The following is a 20823-nucleotide window of genomic DNA, read 5'->3' as shown; positions in this document are numbered from 1 at the left end:
CAAGCAAGCAACATGGGGACAACATATAAACAATGATAAAAGGGAAACCTACTGAAGCTGTCATTGTGAAACTTCATATCTGATTGTTTGAAGGTGTTTTAAGCCAGTCTGCCAAATTTCATCACTCTACGTTGAAAAATAGAAAAGTTGCCTTTGATCCCCTCATCCCCCCTTAAGAGAGTGCAAGACACGAAAGGCAAGTACAAGGCATGCGCAGGACAAGCGCTGTTTGATTCCTACAAGCTCAACGCTGATGCCGGATTCCCACCTCACCATTTCCACCTGCGAACTGGGCACGTGTGCCAGTGACTACACTGCAACTCAAACTTGTGCCCAGCTGTCCCAGCAGGGCTCTGAACCAATAAATGGCTGCGCAACAATTGTGGTGACTGATACCTATCACTGCACCTAGCTCACCATATCTTGCATGCAAACCTCGCCAATACCAGAAAAGATGCAAAGGACCAATGGGCAAAAAAATAAAAGAAAAATTCGCTATGAAAAATGCACTACGCCTCCTTCACAGTGTACCCCTCATCCCAGCCGTCTCACTCCTGCACTAATCGTTGCACGTTTGCAGAGCTGCTGCTGCGCAATACTGAATGGCAAGAGATGAGCAGAAGCATCCCGTTCCTATGGCAATGGGCTAATCCGTGCCCATTTTTGCGCCTGCCACCAAAGCTCCCCCTGCTTGGCCAGTGGCCAAGGCAGCAAAAGCAGGCCTGGTATGGAGGCTCTCATAAGCGTACTTTCCATGCTGTGTTCTCGCCTGCAGTGTATGCTTGAAAGTGAGGTGTGGCTCAGCGCTAGAGTGGATAAGTTGCCTAGTGATCTGCATTAGAGCTGCGCACGGGCTCGGGCCGGCCCGAAAGCCCGTACCCGGCCCCGCCCGCGGGCCGGGCTCGGGCCTTGCGGAAGTCTATTCACCCGGGCCCAGGCCGGGCTCGGGCCACGGTATATTTGTCTCGGACGGGCCGGCCGGGCTTTGCGATCGCGATTGCTCCTGCGTGGCTCCAGCAATCGGAGTGCCGAAAGAGACGAGCTGAGCGAGTACTTGGCTACAGAGTCGACCCCTTGCTCAGAGTTTGAGCTATCACAGTTTTGGAGAAGCAAGGCAGCGACTTGCCCAAAGCTTTCTCTTCTTGCCAAGAAAGTGTTAGCCATTCCGGCTGCCAGTTCAAGCAGCGAGAGAAATTTCAGCGCTGCCGGGTTCGTATGCAGGAGCGCCGCACTTGCCTCAAGCCGTCATCAATGGACGATTTGTTGTTTTTACATAATAACTTTGAGTGAACTCTCTACATGCCCCGTGTTTGCAAAGACTCACTAATTTTCATATAGACCATGAGAGCCGAGCATTTTAAAAACATTGAAATGAACTGGTTTTCTTTAAATTATCTCTTTCTGTTTCATCGTCACTTCAATTTCAGTTTTGCATGTAGGGCCGGGCCCGGGCCGGGCCTTAACTCGGGCCGGGCCCGGGCGGGCTTAGGTTTCTTCAGTGTCGGGCCGGGCCTCCATCAGTAGTGTAGGGCTCGGGCCGGATGCGGGCTTAAATTTGCGGCCCGTGCACAGCTCTAATGTGCATAACAGTTCCCGTGGAAAAAATCATCCCACTAACACAGCAGCCGCACAAACAAGGATCCGTGTGGATGCACACAGCACTGAAAACTGATGGGCAATGCCTCTCGCTTCCCTCTACAATGCAGCACACCGGGAGACGTGCAGTGAATGCTTTCAACATTTGCCGAATGCAGCTGGATCCTAGTGGACCTCAGTGAATTGTCTGCCACGCTTCTGTACAACGCTGCTTCTCACGTGGCAGCAACTGGTCACTTGGTAGCTTGCATAGCGTACGGTAAACGAATGATTTTGCTTTTTGCACTGGCCGGGGCGTGAAGAAGGGTCTGAATCACTGAGCAGTCACGAAAGCTCGCGAACTTCCAGAAACCTACCGCCCGCAAGCAATATTATCTCATGAAATCTCCTCAACTTGAACATATACGACCTCTTAAGGTTTAGTTGCACAGTAAACTCTACCCCCCACTTCTACTGTCAGCAGCAACTAGACAGCAGCGGTGCAAAAGAACACTCCCTACCTGCCCAAACCTTTTTTTTTGTTTTTGTTTTTTTTTTGCTCACATGATCATGTACCAAGTGTATGATTGTATTAAGGAATACTTTGAGACGTGTTTGAACACATGTTTTGAAGGCCAGAGTTGGCTATCTTCCCTCTTCTGTTTTTCACTCGATGTGATTCCGCATATGAATGCTGATTTCTTGTCTTTTAAACCTGATTGCCGGCCTTTGTATTTATTGTGTTGTTAACTTGCATCTTTTGTGTTCATAAACCCACTCCTGTAACAGTCCCAAGAAGGGACTAACAGTATGTTCAAATAAAATAAATAAAATTAAAAAACCTCTCTCACACACACACGCACACATACGCACTTGCTCACTCTCGCACACACACGCACACACGAGATGCTGCACAAAAACTGCCCGCCACCCAGGAGGCTACGAGAAGTGCAGAGCCATTCGCCACGGCAGCACGCAAGGCATACGGCAGAGCTCGCCTGGGCATCGCCAGCCTCACCTGGATGACTCCCACAGGAAAGCGCTGGTAGTGGAGAAGGAGACGAGCGCTTTGGGCAGAGGAGATCTTTGGGGGACTGATGCGGGGGATCTTTGGGGGAAGGCGGGAAAAGGGCCGCAGGGGAGGAAGCAACAGAAAAGAAAAAAAAGCACACACACACACCGCATGAAGGCCCAGAGGTGGAGGAAGAGGGGGGGGGGGGGGGGGGGGGGCAGCAGAGGAGTCCCACAGAACCACCCACCCACCCAAAGCGCATGCACAACCGCCGACGCAACAAGCAACGGGATGGGGAGACCGAGGCAAGAGGCGGCAGATGTAATGGCCCACTGGTATCAGGCATGGCAGCCACTTCAAAGCTTACACCCCACTTCCCGTTCAACAACTGCACAGTGTGGCATTTACACAGAATTCGGGGGCCCCTGTAAGTGCTGCGTTTAGCTAAGCAGTGAACACGTTTCTTTCCCCACAAAAGAGTTTACGAAAGTTTGGGCAGGGGGGGTGCACTGATTACACGGCATTAAATGTTATAAAAAAAATGATATTCGAACAAGAAAAAAGGCGAGTTCATTGCACGAGTAAATACGGTGGTTGGAGCTCATTCCTAAACAACCGAGAGGGAGGGCCTAGGAATACTGAAAAACTTCATAAAGTTATGAACACACACGGTACTGCTGCAAAGGCAGGTTCAGAGACCGCCGTGACCACCTCTACCTACTGCAGCTGGGGTGGGGGGAACAAGCAGCCTCTGAACGAGTGCACGTGGAACAAGGGGAATTACATCTATATATCACACCCTTTTTTTCCCTTTTTGTTCCTGTACTAAGCTGTCTTTTCCCTGTCATTTCTCGCGGCCCCAGAGTCAGATAGAAATTAGCACAAAAATTCAGGCAGGGTCACAGAAGACGAAAAGCGACCTTCTCAGTGCGTTTAATCTTCCCTCTCTCTGCTTCTTCACCAATTCTCTGTGTTTAACTTCTGGTACTCGCCATCACCTTCGAAACAATCATCTCGTCCAACCTTGACTTTCAGAGTTTCCACACTTCAATTACAATTGCATCAGAAGGCAGCAACAACAGTGGCAAAGCCATGGATCCCATTACATGTGGGCCGCTGCAACACAAGCCAAGCTTTTTCCGAGTGCAAGCAACGACCTGACCCAAGCGTGAGACCAGCCGGTTGACGGCGCCAGCTCTTCAGCAGCACTTGTCTGGCCACCGCTTTAGGGAAGACAGCGCACGCATCCACACAACAGGCGGTCACAGTCACGGCAACGATGGCACAGGCAATACAGGGTAGCAGGGAAGAACGAACACCTAGTCTCCGCGCAGAGCTATCGGCTATTGCTTCACAATGTCAGAAAGCAGCCGAGGGCAGCCAGAGTCCAAATACAGATTGAGACAGGTTTCTCAAACACATGCACTGGATGCGCGACTACCAGCTTCCCCAAGCTACTACTGAAGTAAACTTCAAGAATTCAAATCTCCTACACATTGAAAATTTTCCCAAATAAGACATCGATCGATCCGAGCAATCGCACAGAAGACAAGATTACGCAACGATAACAACCCTTGCCACGTGACTGCAGTGAAGCAAAGGTTTGGTTTGGTTTATGGGGTTTAACGTCCCAAAGCGACTGAGGCTATGAGAGACGCCGTAGTGGAAGGCTCCGGAAATTTCGACCACCTGGGGTTCTTTAACGTGCACTGACATCGCACAATACACGGGCCTCTAGAATTTCTCCTCCAAAGAAATTCTAGCCGCTGCGGCCGGGATCGAACCCGCGTCTTTTGGGTCAGCAGCCGAGCACCGTAACCGCTGAGCCACCGCGGCGCTGCAGTGAAGCAAAGGACAAACTTAACTTTGCAGACATGCAAAGAGGAAGAAACCAGGGAGGTGTGAGAGCATGCAAAACACGAGCAGTAGGAACTCGACAACGGCCATATTTGTGCCACAAATCCAAACCGATGACTCGAATCACTAGGGCCAGGCTAAACTCTGCATCCTTGCTCTTTTACTTGGGGCCGTAGGGATCCGAGCCAGACTCCAGCTACGATGCATCACAACAGAACAGTAAAGAAGATCCCAGCCAAGACCAATCCCTGCCCGCACTGCACTGCTAAAGCCCACTGGATCAAACTCGCCGAGAAAATTCTGGAGAAGGAGCTATGCCATGCTTCCATCCACTAAGCCCCTTATCCTATGGGCCAAATATAATGCAAACCACAGTACACTTTTTCCACTCAACCTTCCGAAAGCGCGAACGCTGGCTGAAAGCCGACCGGTACACGGCTGAGCGCTGTGATGCCTGGTATCCTCAAAAACGCATGCACAGGCTTTTACGATAATGCCACGTATCATTGTAGTGTCCGTTTGTTCGCGCAAGGCCGCAGGAAAGGGGTGTTACCATTTGTGTTCGTGACGCGAGAAGCGACCGGACTAATCTGGATTGATCACAGCCATGAAGAGCTGCATCTACGTGTTTCCAGATAACTCTAGATGATCTCGACCTGTTGTCACGAAGTCTCCTTGCCGGCTTTAAACTGAGCGATGCCGCGAGCGGTGGGCATTCGTAGTTCGACGACTGACGAGCACGTTTGTTGCTTACGCCGCCACCGAGTGATTCAGTTCTTTTGCGGGCGCAAGTCAGCCCGAATAAAGAGTTTCGTTTCTAGATGATCTCGACCTGTTGTCTCGAAGTCTCCTTGCCGGCTTTAAATTGAGCGATGCCGCGAGCGGTGGGCATTCGTAGTTCGACGGCTGACGAGCACGTTTGTTGCTTACGCCGCCACCGAGTGATTCAGTTCTTTTGCGGGCGCAAGTCAGCCCGAATAAAGAGCTTCGTTTTCAAGACTTGTTGGTGTCGTCTTCCTGACCACTGGACTGCCTTCACTGCAACGTGACAATACTCTCACCCTCTTCCTCCGTCTCCCCCACCCAAACCTTCCAAGCTAAGGACGAGGCAGGCTGCCACTTCTTCGTCAACAATCCCACTCTAATCAAACTTGAGGTGGCTACAAACGAAAGAAGACGCCAGCTGGGGAGAGATAAGGCTGCCGCAGCTTTTTCCACCGCTCACCGTGGGTGGCCTGCTGCCGGTCGTGTTGGGGCGCTTGGGTGCCTGGTCCGCCTCGGGCCCTTCCTCGAGGCTCTTTCGCTTGGGACCGCTGCCGTCCTCGGCCCCCTCAGGCTGGAAAATAGCACGGAAGGGCTTTCGCTGTCATTTGGCTTCTAGCCGTCCTGCACCAACTTGTGTTGGCTAAGCATGATGCAAACAGTGCCAGCCTCCCTCCCCCCAGTTACTCTTTGTTGTTCCCCCGAATAGAGATTTTCAACACTTCTTCCACAATTAGCTCGAAATGACTAAACATGCATTGCAATTTTCTTTTTTCTATCTTTTTTCACAACTACAAGGGCACCAATATTCTAAAACCAAAAAAACTGTGCATAAACGCAGAAATTGCGAGAATTTTTAAAAGTCGACCTTTCTACAAGCCACGCCAGCAACTGTTATAAAGAGCTTCGGTTAATCTACTTCCATTAACTCTGCAGTCTACTTTGCAGGCTGATAACTGGTGAAAGCGTCTCTTATTCACTTTTCTTCTTCTACAGCTTAAAAGCAACACGGCTGCACACGGTAATGATAAAAAGGCCGAATCTTCAAAACTCAGTAGCAACTACTCAACTTAAACACATCTGAGCAAAGTGGTGGGGCAGCAAGGGAGAGAGGAATACATAAGCACGCACACGCATTTTCTTTGCCAACAGGCACCAAACACAAAATAAAACAAGTCACACATGTCCAGAGAACAAAACAACAGCACATATGCAATAGCAGCAACTAAAAAAAATAAAAAGGATGTCTCCGCAGTTCAGATGAGCTACACAACCTCAATTCACTCTCGTGAGCAAAGCATTCACGTCCAATAATGCAGGAACGAAACGAGACAAACACAGCTGCAAGTGTAAATGCAATGCAAAGGCATGTCTAACACCTTTCCCAACCCACTGAAAAAAGAAAAGGTAAAAAAAAATATAAAACACTACCTGCGCAAAGAAGCCTGAAGAAGCCCGAGCTACATGCACAGCACCGGATGTACGGTTCCGAATGTCAAACCACATGCAGGCACAAAAAAATACTACAGCCACAAAAAAAAAAACGTGTCACCACACATCTCAAACTTGCACAAAACAATACAAGTGAGGGAAATAAATAGCGCACAAGAGAAGACGGGACAAGCGAGGAGACACAGACAAGCGCTAACTTTCAACAGACGGTTTATTGCAAAATCGGGAGCATATATACACATGTCCAGATAGGCAACAAAGAACATAATCAAAGATAACATCAACAAGAGACACACCCCCTCGACAGCCATCTGCTTATCGTGCCACATATGCAAGCTCTTTTTTCGACAAATTAACGGAAGGTTCACTGACACAATCCGGTCCAAAGCGCACGATGTTCGACGCTTCAACAATCTCCCTGGTAAGTTGGCCGCAGTGATTATACAAGATTACAGTATCTTCAAAAATTGGACGGCAAGGAGGGACAGATGGCTGTCGAGGGGGTGTGTGTCTTGTTGATGTTATCTTCGATCATGTTCTTTGTTGCCTATCTGGACATGTGTATATATGCTCCCGATTTTGCAATAAACCATCTGTTGAAAGTTGGCGCTTGTCTGTGTCTCCTCGCTTGTCCCGTCTTCTCTTGTGCGCTATTTACTTCCCTTAAGTATGTCATACCAACAACATGCCCAAGCCTCGTTTCTTCTGCAATACAAGTGAGTAGCCAGCAAGCACATAAAGACAAAAAAAAAACTGCCACGCTCCAATGACAGTAAGGTGCAACCTTTTTAAATGAACACCGCAACAACACAGACACGGGTCGGGCAAAACAAAAGCCCCCCCACACCAGTATCAATCAATCACCCTCAGACCTGCACTTCCTCCAAGATGAACAGAGTGTACACACAACCAATCCACACAACACGGGGGACCAAACGCGCAAGCAAGAAGAAAATGGGGCCCCAAAACCAAAATGCACAGACAACTGGCCAACCTTTATTCCTCTTTTCTCAACAGCAGAGGCGGCTAACCATGCAGCAGGCAAGAGCACGCGGCTGGCAAAGAGCTGACACATGCGTTCAAATGAGACACCAGTGAAAAAAGGGTCAGACAAGGGCGTGCAGGCCGTCTCTACGTGCACCAACACTCCCAAGGCCTCGAGAGGCCAACACCCACAGTCACAGCGCGTTCCAAGAAGGCACACAAGCCTGGTCAAGACAGGTGGCAGGTAGATGCCTGAACAACCTGATCTCTCTTTCTGTTCCCCCTCTCTCTGTGTTTTACGGCTCAGTGCACTTTCGACTAACGCAAAAACCCAAACACAGGAGCAAAACTTCTGCCTTTGCTCTCTGCTGGATCTTTACTGGTGGGTTCAGCAACACTCCTGTATACACTCACAAATGAAACCAGTAACGGGCTCAGCAATGCCGTCCCCATGTTCAGCCTGTGGTCAACCTAGCTGTTCCGTCCCCATACTGAACTGCCTCTAATTGAAGAAACGCTGGTCTGGAGGCAGCACCGCACCAGCATTCAATCGAAACTCCCAACGGTAAACGCAGTCAAAATGCCGCGCGATTTGCGACGGCCGCACCGAGGAGAAGCAGCACACCAATGCTGCGGCAGCAGTTGTCTCTCGGCCTCCGACACTCTCCCAGCAGAGGGGGAAAAAAAAGTGGGAGAGAGAGACATGGAGCACCCGTGCACCAGGTACGCGCACAGACAAAGCAAAGAGCCTGCAAAACCCCTGCCCAACCACTATGCCACGTGGCGCTGGGTTTCCATGTAATCTGCATTTGGCTTGAGATATGCGACCCGGACGCCTGCTCACCGGCAACTCGATAAGCAGCTAACTCGGGGACAACGATTGCCCCGAACCTCAATCACTGCCCAGCGCAACACTCTACGACACACATTCGTGCCCACCTCTTCCCAATTTCGACTTGTCCGTAGTTATCTTTCCGTAGTTACCTTTCCGTAGTTAGGTTTCTGTAGCTTTCAGTCATACTGCATTTCAAGGGCACGGTTAATTTGCAAAAGATTAACTGCCACGCCTGAAGCTGGCTTGAAGCTGAGGGGGTGATCTAGCTTCCTGTATAACACAAGCAAGATAAGCTGAGAGTTATTTTAGTCAGACTGCTTCCAAGTAGCCAACATGGCAAAGCAATCGAGTGCGTACAATAGCGGTGGTCAGTCCAGAGGCTGAACGAAGTCGAGCTAATGTCTGGCCGAGGCAACCGCCCTCCCGCGGCTCCGTACCACGAGCGCAATTAATTCAAAGCCAGAACGTGCCTGGTTTCAAGCAGGTTCAACTGGTCTCCGCAGAGCCCTTGGGTTCCTTGGCTTTTTTCGGCACCCTGAGCATGCTTACACCATCACCTTTGGCTTTACCTGCTTTATTTCGGACTAATCGTACTGTACGGCCAGCCGTCATCGACTGGACTCGGGCACTTTTGTATGCAAGTCGGGCACAAAGGGACGAAAGCCCAGACACATGGGGCTCTTCAGCATGCTTTCATAGCCGTTATACGCTTCCCGATGCCAAGATAACTGAGAACCCCCGCTTTTGAGCACAGAGTTGCCTCAAATGCCACTAGGCGCTGCTTGAACACAATCTCCCGCAACCAGTGTGTGACCTTCCCGCGCCCAGTGCAAGTCAAGTCAGTCTCGGCTCCATGCACGTGCCCGGCAGGCATGGGGAGAGCCCAGAGAGGCAGACAGAGAGAGAGAACGGCTGCGAGCATCATCGCTGGCTGCCCAGGCACATGGGGGGTGGTGGTGGTGGTGGTGATTACCTTGTCGGGCGACTCGGCCTTGAGCAGCTGCTGAATGAGCAGATCCTGCGACCTGCGGAAACTCTTGTCCCCACTGTCCTCGCTATTCAGCAACTGCGAGCAGGACCACAGACACCCCGCTCCACCGACACGCTCGCTTCCCCCATTTTTCCCCATCCTCTCACCACTTTCCCTGGAAAGCGCACACACACACAAACACACACACACACAAACGCCCAGACGCCTCCTCACCGGCAACTCGCTAAGCAGCTAACTCGAGGATGACAATTGCCCCGAGCCTCAATCGCTGCCCAGCGCAACACTCTACGACACACATTCATGCCCACTTCTTCCCAATTTAGACTTGTCCGTAGTTATCTTTCCGTAGTTACATTTCCGTATCTATCTCTCCGTAGTTAGGTTTACGTAGTTATTCCGTAGTTGCCAACTTGTCCGTAGTTATCTTTCCGTAGTTAGGTTTCTGTAGCTTTCCATAGTTATTCCTGAGTTGTCCTGGGTTATTTTCACCCAAGTACTGCATACAAAGGTGGCAGTTTATTTTTTATTTGCAAACGCATTTTGCGGCAGGCGCAGAATAGCTGCCATCTACAAACGCGGCCCCAGACGAAAGCAATCCCAAATCTCTCCCCCCCCCCCAACTGTTGGCAGGAAGATGCACGCCTTCTGGCAGAAAGGTTCAAAGAGGGAACACTTCCCTCGTTTCTGCTCAACAATCTTGAAACTGCCAGCACAAAACGCATTTTTAAAACAAAATGCCATTTGCCCACCTCGAAGTGAGCTGGTCATGGATGGGAAAATGCTCGCAAAAAAAAGGAAAACATTTTCAGGGCCCGCCAGAGGAGAAGCCCCAATCAGTGTCCAACCAATCGGCCTTAGCAATTCAGGCGTAGACACACCTTCAAGATATCAAGTCCAGGCACAATCCAGTCAGCAATCCACCGCAGCAATACAAACAACTGCCCCTTCTGCACACAGCAAAGTACCAGTCCCAATATATGCAGCAAGAGATACATTTACAGGCGAGAAAATAGGATTTTAATACGACACATTTGTTCCGGTCACTAAATTAAAATTCCCGATCTCAATTACGAAAAAGACTGCATGACCACCGTTTTTAAGTAAACAGCAGTGCGACCAAGCTATATATATATATATATATATATATATATATATATATATATATATCCCTTAACTCTTTCGTTACCACAGGAAAAAGGACCGTTTTTTGTATGTCTCAGATCAATGTTTTTTCTCTAAAAAGTGTGATAGATAAAAGTATATAAAATGCATAACAATGATTGAGATACAATGCGCTTCTTTACGAAATTTATTTGAACACAAATTCTGGTTTGTAATGTGAAAAAAATCAACACAACAAAAAATAAAAAAGAACAAAATTTTTGTGATTATATGACAATAACTTTGAAAACACTTTCACTAAAAAAATTATAGAGTTACAAAACAATTCAAATTCTGTCTAAAACAAGGCATTACAATATTAAAATTATAATGAATTGTTTCGAGCTAGAAACTTTTTTCTTTATGCCTCTTGAAAAGGCTCATTTGAGAGTATCCTTGATATGATTTCTACAATCCAACAGAAAAAAATTGGAAGTGTAATGTTATGTGCCAAACGAAAGCTTGGTAAGCGTGGTTCAAAAAATACAAATAGGAACTTATTTAATTTGCGAAAAAATCGGGAAAAAAAAATAAAAACACAGCAAAGTATAGCTGCAATTAGCGATATATAGTATGCGATAAGTACAGCTGCGAAATAGCTGCGGAATCAAAATCCAACCAACATCGTCGTCCGACTCACTGCTGCTCAGAGCATCTTAAAAATCGGCTGCAGAGGCTGAAGAATCATGTACAGCGCGCGCGCGAAGTGCCCGAGCTCGACTCCACGCGACGCCATCCTCACCGCGTGTAATGTCGCAATAAACCTCTGCTCGAAGGGCACTTCAAAAATGCACGACTCGAGGGGAAATAACAAACTAGGCCGAAAATGGAACTAACTTCTGAACAAACCAGATGCGCACGCACAAGCGGACGGGAAAAAGAAAGCGAAATAACAGGCCAACGTTCCGGGATTGGTTTGCGCAGTTAGAGCTTCGAAACAATACCCAACGATACAGCATCATTGTCAGGGTCTGTGCTAATTGATGCATCAAAAATATGCTGTGCAAACACAGCAGAATTGCGTGCAACGGGGTTTTTTCAAGCGAGCGAGCACCATTCCCGATGTTGACGGCTGGTTCGGAGCGCCCAACGCCGCACCCCTAACTTCAAGCGCGTCTCAAAAATTGCTGCTTTTTGGCAAAAATTTAAACTAAGCAGGAAATTTAAGTTCAATGAGTGAACAACAAATCGAGTGACTCAGCAAGTCCGTAGCGGCCACGGTCGCACTGCCGTAGCGCTTCTAATTTTTCGATCATCGGCGATTGAAGCACAGTGGCATGGTAACGAAAGAGTTAAGAAGTTCAGCTTTCCGGGGATATAGCCTTCTTTTCATTAGAACTTGGCCATCTATCCGTGGAGGCCAAAGTTAGCCATCACCCAAAACCAAAATCTAGTCACTGCCTTTGTCTAGAGATGCCACTAAACGCGCAATTTCTAAAACCGCACGCCTCCGAAATCACTGGAGCGCTACTGCCGGCAATCACTTCCCTCAAAACGGCTGGCCCTCGAACGCAACGAGCTTTGTACGTCCCTTCCCGCCTTTGTGTTCACTGTGCAAATATGTACAACTAAGAGGCCCAAGGCTATGCAAAACGTGCCAACACAAAGCAGCGTCTACAACACAGCCACGCTGCTATCTTGTCAGACAACAAACATGCACTGCAGACACATTGCACCTAGAGAGTCCTCAGCGAGCGCACACCAAGTGCAAGCAAGCCTCCCTCACAGGAGCCTCTCCTCCATCATCCCAGTCTGCATTGCAACCGTGCATTTATCACTGATTTTTCTCAAAGGTGGTCTCTCATGCAAGAAGCATACCACGCACACACCATCTGGCAGTGCAAATCGAACACCACAAAATTTGTGCAAGTGAGACGGTGGACTACATGCATGCAACACATGAAATGCCCCTCGGCTAGCACAGTGACAATCACACATCGACAGATCAGCATGGAAGCAGTGAAAACTGCGCCGAGACAACTCATGCACATACATGTACACAGTAATAGAACAGAGAGTGAGCCAAAGCAAGCATAAAAGGCTCAAACCCAACCAAACCAAAAGGTGCCCAAGTTGATCAAGCAGTCCTTGCTGCCTTTATCTGTAAAGCAGCACATTAATTCAATGCGGACTAACGAGGCCACAGTATGACATGTTCACGTTCACCTAGCATCATGGGGCATCACCTTAGTTAGCCACATGCTCTGCTACAAGAAAGCTATTTGGAACTGGTGGAGGCAATGAACGATAACGCGAGCAATCTGGACTGATTTATAATCCCCAGGCACATAGGGAAATTCACACTTATTATGAGATGCTTTCTAAGAAAGATGGCTCAAGAAGGTGCGAGCATGTCACGATGTCAGAAGAATTATGCATTGCAAGTAGATTCCAGCTTTCATAATTCACACGATTAGGTTAATCACCATCCTGTTGTTCTCTCGCACCCACCGACATCAATCACAATACCAACGGGAAAAACTTTCTTTCATTTTCTTCGAGTCACCAAAAATTAGGGGCCCCACCATCTGCATATTTGGAAAGACATGTTATATCATAGTGCGTCTAACAAAGCCTATCTGTAAACACTGCCTTCCTTGTTTCAACTGTGCTGAAGCCTCGTTAAAAGGGCTGCCGAAGTGGATGAAGGAGATCATGGTTGCACGCACACCATCCCTTAACAGGACTGCGCAATGATAATGATTTCAGCTCCCTTGCATAGCTGCTTCAGTGCAGAGTAAAACTGGTTCTCATAAGAATTCTTGCTCACAGAATTCTGCTCTCATTTAAAAGATGGCGTGCTATCCTCACTGTTTTGCCGATACGCCTCACATGTACAATGCAACACACACAGCACTCATTAAAAGAAAACTGCTACCTTTTTCAAAATGTTGTCATAAAAGATACAAACAAATTAAATCAAGATTTAAGCTAGCAACTGACACCACACAACCAGCTGGAGCTTCTGTTTACAATGACGGTCCTATCAAAGGCTCTTTCAATCACATGTTTATTATGGCTGCATGAGAAGTGGACAGTGTGTGAATTCTTGGCACTGAACACCTTTTGTACACGACCAGACTTAAATACGATACCACATAAAGTGAGTTTTGGCTCGCAGAGGCGGTACAGCACATACAGGCAAAAACTTCAAAGGTCATGCTACTTCGGGCAAAAGTAATCACAAGATAAACATGCAAGCGAGAAGAGACCGCTGTAACAAGCACACAACATGCTTTTTAAGCTTCAGTTGCATGCCGTTTCCATGCAACTTGTGCCATGCAACTGACAGGCCGATGTTGACACTTTATATGACCCAAGCAGCATAGTTCCCCGAGGCGCTTAAGGAAGGCGAAGGCACAATTTATCTCAAATGCAGTCTGGCCACAAGCTGTGACACCTGGAGACTAAAAAGGTGCATTCACACCAGCGAGTTGCGAAATCTAGGCAGCCATTTTGATCGGAAAGCGGCAGTTTGCAAATGGTCGCGCAGGTCCGAAAGCGACAGCTGCACACTGCTCGATTTTACGGCCTTGCAGTCGCAAACAGTCAAAGCAACAGCGATACCTCAGAGGTGATGTGAAGCTTGTTCTACATCCAGCTTCTTGTTGCTGGTACAGTGGATCCCCTTTAAAGCAAACTCACTTGGACCGCCAAAAATCTTTACTACATAAAGGTCTTTACTATAACAGTTGTTGGTGACAGCACTGCTTCGAGGATGCTCTCTGGCTATTGCAAAATGTTGGCTTATATATAGGGGTTGGACTTTTCAGTTTAAACAGAAAAACATCAATAAAAGAAAAATTGGTTGGTTCATTGTTGTTTAACATCCCAAAGCAACTCAGGCTATGAGGGACGCCGTAGTGAAGGGCTCTGGAAATTTCGACCACCTGGGGTTCTTTAACGTGCACTGACATATCGCAGAGCACACGGGCCTTTAGAATTTCACCTCCATCGAAATTCAGCCGCCGCGGCCGGGATGGAACCCGCGTCTTTCGGGTCAGCAGCTGAGCGCCGTAGCCAGTGAGCCACCGCGGCAGCTTGACCCTTTGTGAAAATTCTTAATTTCTAGCTATCACATTTTGTTATCACATTTTCGATTTCGTTTACGCCTTGTGGAAGTACTGCATTTGTACGAATACAACGCGGCTAGGAATCCGACGCCAGTTTACGTCCATATAAAAACCAAAGCTTTGTGCGAACACGGCATTGCCATCCACAGCCTCAGTGGTCATTTAAGAGGCAGTAGTTGAAAAATTCGCCTAACACAGTGAAACGTGGCAAAGCCATCCACACAGTGCCACTACTGCCATGCTGCAATGGCATTCCTTACTCAGCAAACCGTGTCGCCTTCTTTCTATGTTCACAGCCGGCTGACTTCTTTTTATCGTACGTGCCGCACGCTTTGCCTCACAGCCCCAAGGCCTTCAAAAAGTTGGCTTCTCGCAGTCTTGAACTTGGTGCTGAAGCCACATCAAAACAATCAAGGCGGAAAGCTGGGCTAGTTGGTTTGACATAGTTAATTAAAAGACTAGCGCATAAAACTAGGACAAAGACAGAGAAGGAGACAGGACGAAACCATGTAGACAGGAACCAAGACACAGGAAAGGAAACCATGAGGCAGGAAACCATGAGACAGGAAAGAAACCATGTATCTTCGAAACAGTTTGCCACTTCTTGATTAGTTTTTTGTAACTCAGTGTGCACATGTGCCACTGAAGTGTTTTTAAGTACGTTTGGTGTAGTAAACCTTCAGTTGATGTTTAGCGCTCGTCCTGTCTCCTTCTCTGTCTTTGTCCTAGTTCAGTGATGTGATTGGCTGAAGCCATTTTGGAGCAGCTTTTTGGAGCAGCCAAATGGGAATTTTGGAGCAGGGAAACAAGCTTTTGGAGCAGCTCAAGGCTCATTGCAAGTGAAAAAATTGACTTTGCGAGAAGTAAAATAGTAAAATAAGGAGGAAACCTTTGGGAACAAAAAGGTGCTGTTCAATAGGATGTTAGGGGCATTTCGATGCGAGCAAAATGCAAAAACACCCGTGTACTAAGATTTAGGTGCATATTAAAGAACCCCAGGTGGTCCAATTCTGGAGTCCCCCACTACGGCGTGCCTCATAATCAGATCGTGGTTTTGGCAATAATTTAATTAAATTAGAGGCAATTGTGAAACATCATATGTTGGCCCAAATAACTAATTTTAGAACTTCAGTGTCATGTAAATTTTTATGCGACCAAGTATAGATCAGCGCTGTGTTATAGCCGCCAAGCACCTATAGGACAGCAGTTATAAATGGACAACAAGGAATTCACTGGAACTTTTCTTTAAAAATGACTAGAATGCAGATCACAAGCTTACAGAAAAACAATGAAATAACATTCTCTACGTTTTGAACTGAATAATAATTATGTAGACGACAGCACAACTTTTCGGCTTCTTGGCCTATCAAAAAGCAGTGGACCTATTCTGTGCCTTTTTTCTGTGAGCAACATCATTCAGTCTTTAACTGCAAAATACTGCCCAGTTGGCTGCCTTAGGCGACATTTTGTCAACAGCAGCTGAAAGCCTTGTTTTTCCTTCAGCAAGCATGGCCTGCCCACTTTCCATATCACCAAAATTCTTCATCTTTATGCCATTGTTGATGAGCAGCTCTGCATTCACCAGCATTTTCTTTGCTGTTTCTACTTCCAGCTTGAGGGTTTTGTCAGCATCACTTGGTGTCATCTTCGGCACATTGGCACGCTGCCGTTTGGCAGCCTGCTCTTCTTCAGCTGCCAAACGTTCTCTGTACCTTTTGCTTGCCCCTCGCACTGCTCTGACAACATCAGGCGTAACATCAAAGTGAAAATACGCGTTTGGCGCAGCTTTGGCGCACAATAACAAAAATGTAGCAGGATGTAGCAGGTTTTGCCTTTTGGCGCACATCGGCGCAATTGGCGCAGCTATCACATCACTGCTAGTTTTATGCGCTAGTCTTTTAATTAACCACCTCAAAAAAGCGCCGTTTTATCGTCGTTCATTTGCCTCCAAAATGTTCGCCTCACGATCTTCCATTTTGCGCTTGCCGCTATCATTCTGTGGGAAGTACGTTGCCACGGCCAGATGCTCTTTACTATAGCCGTTTTTTGTAAAAAAAAAAACAAAAGTAAATCTTTACTATAAACGAAAAGAAATACAGTAGTCTACCGAAGACAAAATGGGACCGCAGTTTAGCTTTATTATATCGGAGTATAGCACAGCGGGGTTTACTGTAACAGAGAAGACCACGGTCAACACCAATAACTCTGATTCCAAACGATCTACAGGTAAAGCAACCCAACCCACAGCTCACACCTCCCCCCAGTCACCATCCCGGCTGGTCGCCATGCCCTTCGCGACTCACAGGCATGAATGCACCTCGATTAAAGCCACACGAGAGTGGGACATGCATCACACCACGGCCAGTCACAGATGCACAAGGGGGGTTGCACAACAGGGGAGGAGGCCGTCTTGGTCAGAGGGAAGAGTGTTGTTGTCAGCTTGCTGCCGAAGCGGGGCAAAGGGTGCCACTGACGCTTCCCACAGCCCTCAGTGAGACAATCGGAGGGAAGCTCTCGGGTGGGCCCGTTCCATGCCCTCGCAAACAGGCGGGCCGTTTACCCCCATCATTCCCTTGGGGGCAGGGACACGGCTTGCACCACAAAGCATCGAAACATCACTGCTTCAGCAGCTGTGCCTTTCCATGACAAAACCACTGGATCCTTTTTTCAACCTTCTCAAGACGTTCTGTTGGAACACCAGGGGACCATGCTAAACTCTTACGGCGCTATTTCCTTTTCTTTGTTAGTGTTTCATTTCTTTTTTTAGCCGATGTGACCCGTTATAAGTGTGCCCTATAAACATTCTTTATTCGCCTAATATTGTACAATCAATTTATCTATTGTACAAATCAATCATGAGCCTGGGCACCGCAACTGTGTCGAGCACATTTCTTCTTTTCGCATTGCCTGTCATAGCGTTCTTCATCCTTTTTGCCAAATTTGTATAATCTGCTACATCCTTTTCTTGCTGTTTTGTTCCGTGTTAATTATGCCCTTACCATAACTCCAGATGGCAATGTTGGATATTGCATAAATAAATAAAGGCTTGCCCTACATTACTCCCAACAGTCCCGGGTGTTCCACAAGGTTGGTTCCCCAGATTATCAGGGCTGCTGCACGCCCCACTAGGCACACCTTGACTGCAAAGTCACAAAAAATTTGACAAGTGTCTGCAAATAACCAATGCAGCAACGTGATCGGATCTCCGTGCATGACAAATTTCGTCTCTCTAATAATAATAACAATAATAATAATAGTAGGATACGGCAAAATTACACGCCAGAGGTTACCAAACGACATCTTTTTTTTTTGTGAATTTGCTTCACTCGGCTGGGCTCAGCCATGCTTTTTGAGGGTCACAAACATTGGCATCCTTTCCAACGTTCAAAAGTAAGGTGCGAGAGAGAGAGAGAAGCAGGGGAAGAGCAACAACAACTGGTGCTCACCCGTCGCAGCATGTTGTTCCCCTCCTGCCGCTCCTCCTCGTCGTCCTGGTTGAGAAGCTCGCGGAGGATGACGTTCTCCGACCGGCTGCTGCTCGGGGCATCCGTCTCCTCGCCTCCGCCGCTGCCACCGGCGCCCCCCAGACCTTGGGTGAGCAGGTTGCGCAGCTTCTGCGCTCCGCCGTCGTCCGAGGATGATGTGCCGCCCCCCGTTGTGTAGGGCGAAGGCGCGGCCCCCGGCGTCGTCGAAGGAGGAGGTGGCAGGGACGAGCCGTACTCCTCGTCGCCATCGTCGCCCCCGGCCACACTCTTGCCACCCTGGGACAGAGCAGCCGTGTGGCGCTCATTCAGCGACGAAACCTCCAGGGTGCCAGGTTTTACGGTTTGACCAAATGTTTAGGGGAATCCCCCAAGGTGGAGTAGATTTGTAATAAGGAAGTAATTACTCATTGACGTCCACCCGAGCGCAGCCATACGGCTACAAAGGAAAGCTATGCAGCTTTCTCAGAAACTTCGTAGTTAAAGAAAAATTCGTCCTGGTCCGGGGATCGAACCCGGAACCACCGCTTCACCGGAGCAGTCGCTCTACCAATTGAGCTAACCGGGACGGCAGGCTTATGGTAGGGCGAGAGCGAATTGATCAATAACTCGAAGTGGGAACAGTGTTGACCAAATGTTTAGGGGAATCCCCCAAGGTGGAGTAGATTTGTAATAAGGAAGTAATTACTCATTGACGTCCACCCGAGCGCAGCCATACGGCTACAAAGGAAAGCTATACAGCTTTCTCAGAAACTTCGTAGTTAAAAGAAAAATTCGTCCTGGTCCGGGGATCGAACCCGAAACCACCGCTTCACCGGAGCAGTCGCTCTACCAATTGAGCTAACCGGAACGGCAGGCTTATGGTAGGGCGAGAGCGAATTGATCAATAACTCGAAGTGGGAACAGTGTTGACCAAATGTTTAGGGGAATCCCCCAAGGTGGAGTAGATTTGTAATAAGGAAGTAATTACTCATTGACGTCCACCCGAGCGCAGCCATACGGCTACAAAGGAAAGCTATACAGCTTTCTCAGAAACTTCGTAGTTAAAGAAAAATTCGTCCTGGTCCGGGGATCGAACTCGGAACCACCGCTTCACCGGAGCAGTCGCTCTACCAATTGAGCTAACCGGGACGGCAGGCTTATGGTAGGGCGAGAGCGAATTAATCAATAACTCGAAGTGGGAACAGTGTTGACCAAATGTTTAGGGGAATCCCCCAAGGTGGAGTAGATTTGTAATAAGGGAGTAATTACTCATTGACGTCCACCCGAGCGCAGCCATACGGCTACAAAGGAAAGCTATACAGCTTTCTCAGAAACTTCGTAGTTAAAGAAAAATTCGTCCTGGTCCGGGGATCGAACCCGGAACCACCGCTTCACCGGAGCAGTCGCTCTACCAATTGAGCTAACCGGGACGGCAGGCTTATGGTAGGGCGAGAACGAATTGACCAATAACTCGAAGTGGGAACAGTGTTTACCAAATGTTTAGGGGAATCCCCCAAGGTGGAGTAGATTTGTAATAAGGGAGTAATTACTCATTGACGTCCACCCGAGCGCAGCCATACGGCTACAAAGGAAAGCTATACAGCTTTCTCAGAAACTTCGTAGTTAAAGAAAAATTCGTCCTGGTCCGGGGATCGAACCCGGGACCACTGCTTCACCGGAGCAGTCGCTCAGATTCCCATACACATAACATTGCTACGAATCTCTGTAGCGTTCATTTGTTCATTCTTCAAAGGTGCCGGCAGACTGCTTTATCGCTTTGTTTGTGATGCAAGACGCGACCAGATCTACCTTGACTGATCGCATCCAGGCGGAGCCGATTCTACGTTGTTCCAGAATGTTCCAGTAACTTTGCACGCTTTATCTCGAAAGTTCGCTACCAGCAAAATGAGCACAGCCAAGAGCGGCGGGCAGGAGAGGGGTGACAAGGAAAACTTGTGCACTTCATCAGCGATGACATGTGACAACCACGTGGGACTTGGGAGTTCCTTCCAGCCCAGCAGTCAGTATTACTTAAAACTTCTGTAATCTGCCATTTCCTGCAATTTCACATGCTTTGTGCAGTGTACGCACCTCCTGAGCCCCTCTATTCACACCATCCACACTATTACCTGACCTAGAGCAAAATTCCCAAGTGAGCTACCTCTTACTGCCATTGGTGCCTACATTAGGGGGTGACACTAGTAGACGTAGCAGGAACGCCTGCAAGGACCTCCCATGCCAAAAGACATGCATTCGTGCGACACTGTCCCTAAGGCAGAGATCAAACAGCCTGCCGCAAAGAAGCTGCCTGAAGGAGTGTGCCAGAGCACGGCAGGCCTTAAACTAAAAACCCCCTGTACACCACCACAGAAAGTCGACCAGATTCACCGGCATCGGTTAGAAGGTTCATGCCAGTTTGGTAGCAGTTTTTTTTTTTTTCCTCTCCCAACTCTACTCAGACTCGTTGCACATTGCATCGCTGCTTATCATAGAATGCAGTGTCTCGACCTGCTTTAGTGGCAGAACAAACTGCCACATGCAGCCCCTCCCCAAACTATTCCTGGTGGCATGGACACACCAAAACGAGCTCTTGATTCCTGCACCATAGACTGACGATGGGAGCAACGTGCGTGGATGCTTGGCCGAGGTTCCATCGG

General features: G+C 48.2%; 1 protein-coding gene across 36 annotated transcripts in view; it reads right to left on the bottom strand.

Annotated features, from left to right (window-relative positions):
• The window catches only part of LOC149370499 (uncharacterized), a 586025-nt gene that overhangs the window by 40149 nt on the left and 525053 nt on the right, over positions 1-20823 (bottom strand). For 11 of the 36 annotated variants that reach the window (XM_089561750.1, XM_089561766.1, XM_089561742.1 and 8 more), the window contains 5 exons: positions 18149-18463; positions 9451-9543; positions 7653-7724; positions 5670-5807; positions 2594-2683 (listed from right to left, as the gene is read on the bottom strand). In XM_089561750.1, the coding sequence (XP_089417876.1) occupies positions 2594-2683; positions 5670-5807; positions 7653-7724; positions 9451-9543; positions 18149-18463 (708 nt within the window). The remainder of the gene's footprint in view (positions 1-2593; positions 2684-5669; positions 5808-7652; positions 7725-9450; positions 9544-18148; positions 18464-20823) is intronic. The other 25 variants (XM_089561836.1, XM_089561995.1, XM_089562003.1 and 22 more) reach the window with 17 other exon arrangements.

Source organism: Amblyomma mixtum, chromosome 1, assembly GCF_055824585.1.
Source record: "Amblyomma mixtum isolate Tamu chromosome 1, ASM5582458v1, whole genome shotgun sequence".
Classification (NCBI taxonomy): Eukaryota; Metazoa; Arthropoda; class Arachnida; order Ixodida; family Ixodidae; genus Amblyomma; species Amblyomma mixtum.
This window is presented reverse-complemented; position numbering and strand designations above follow the sequence as displayed.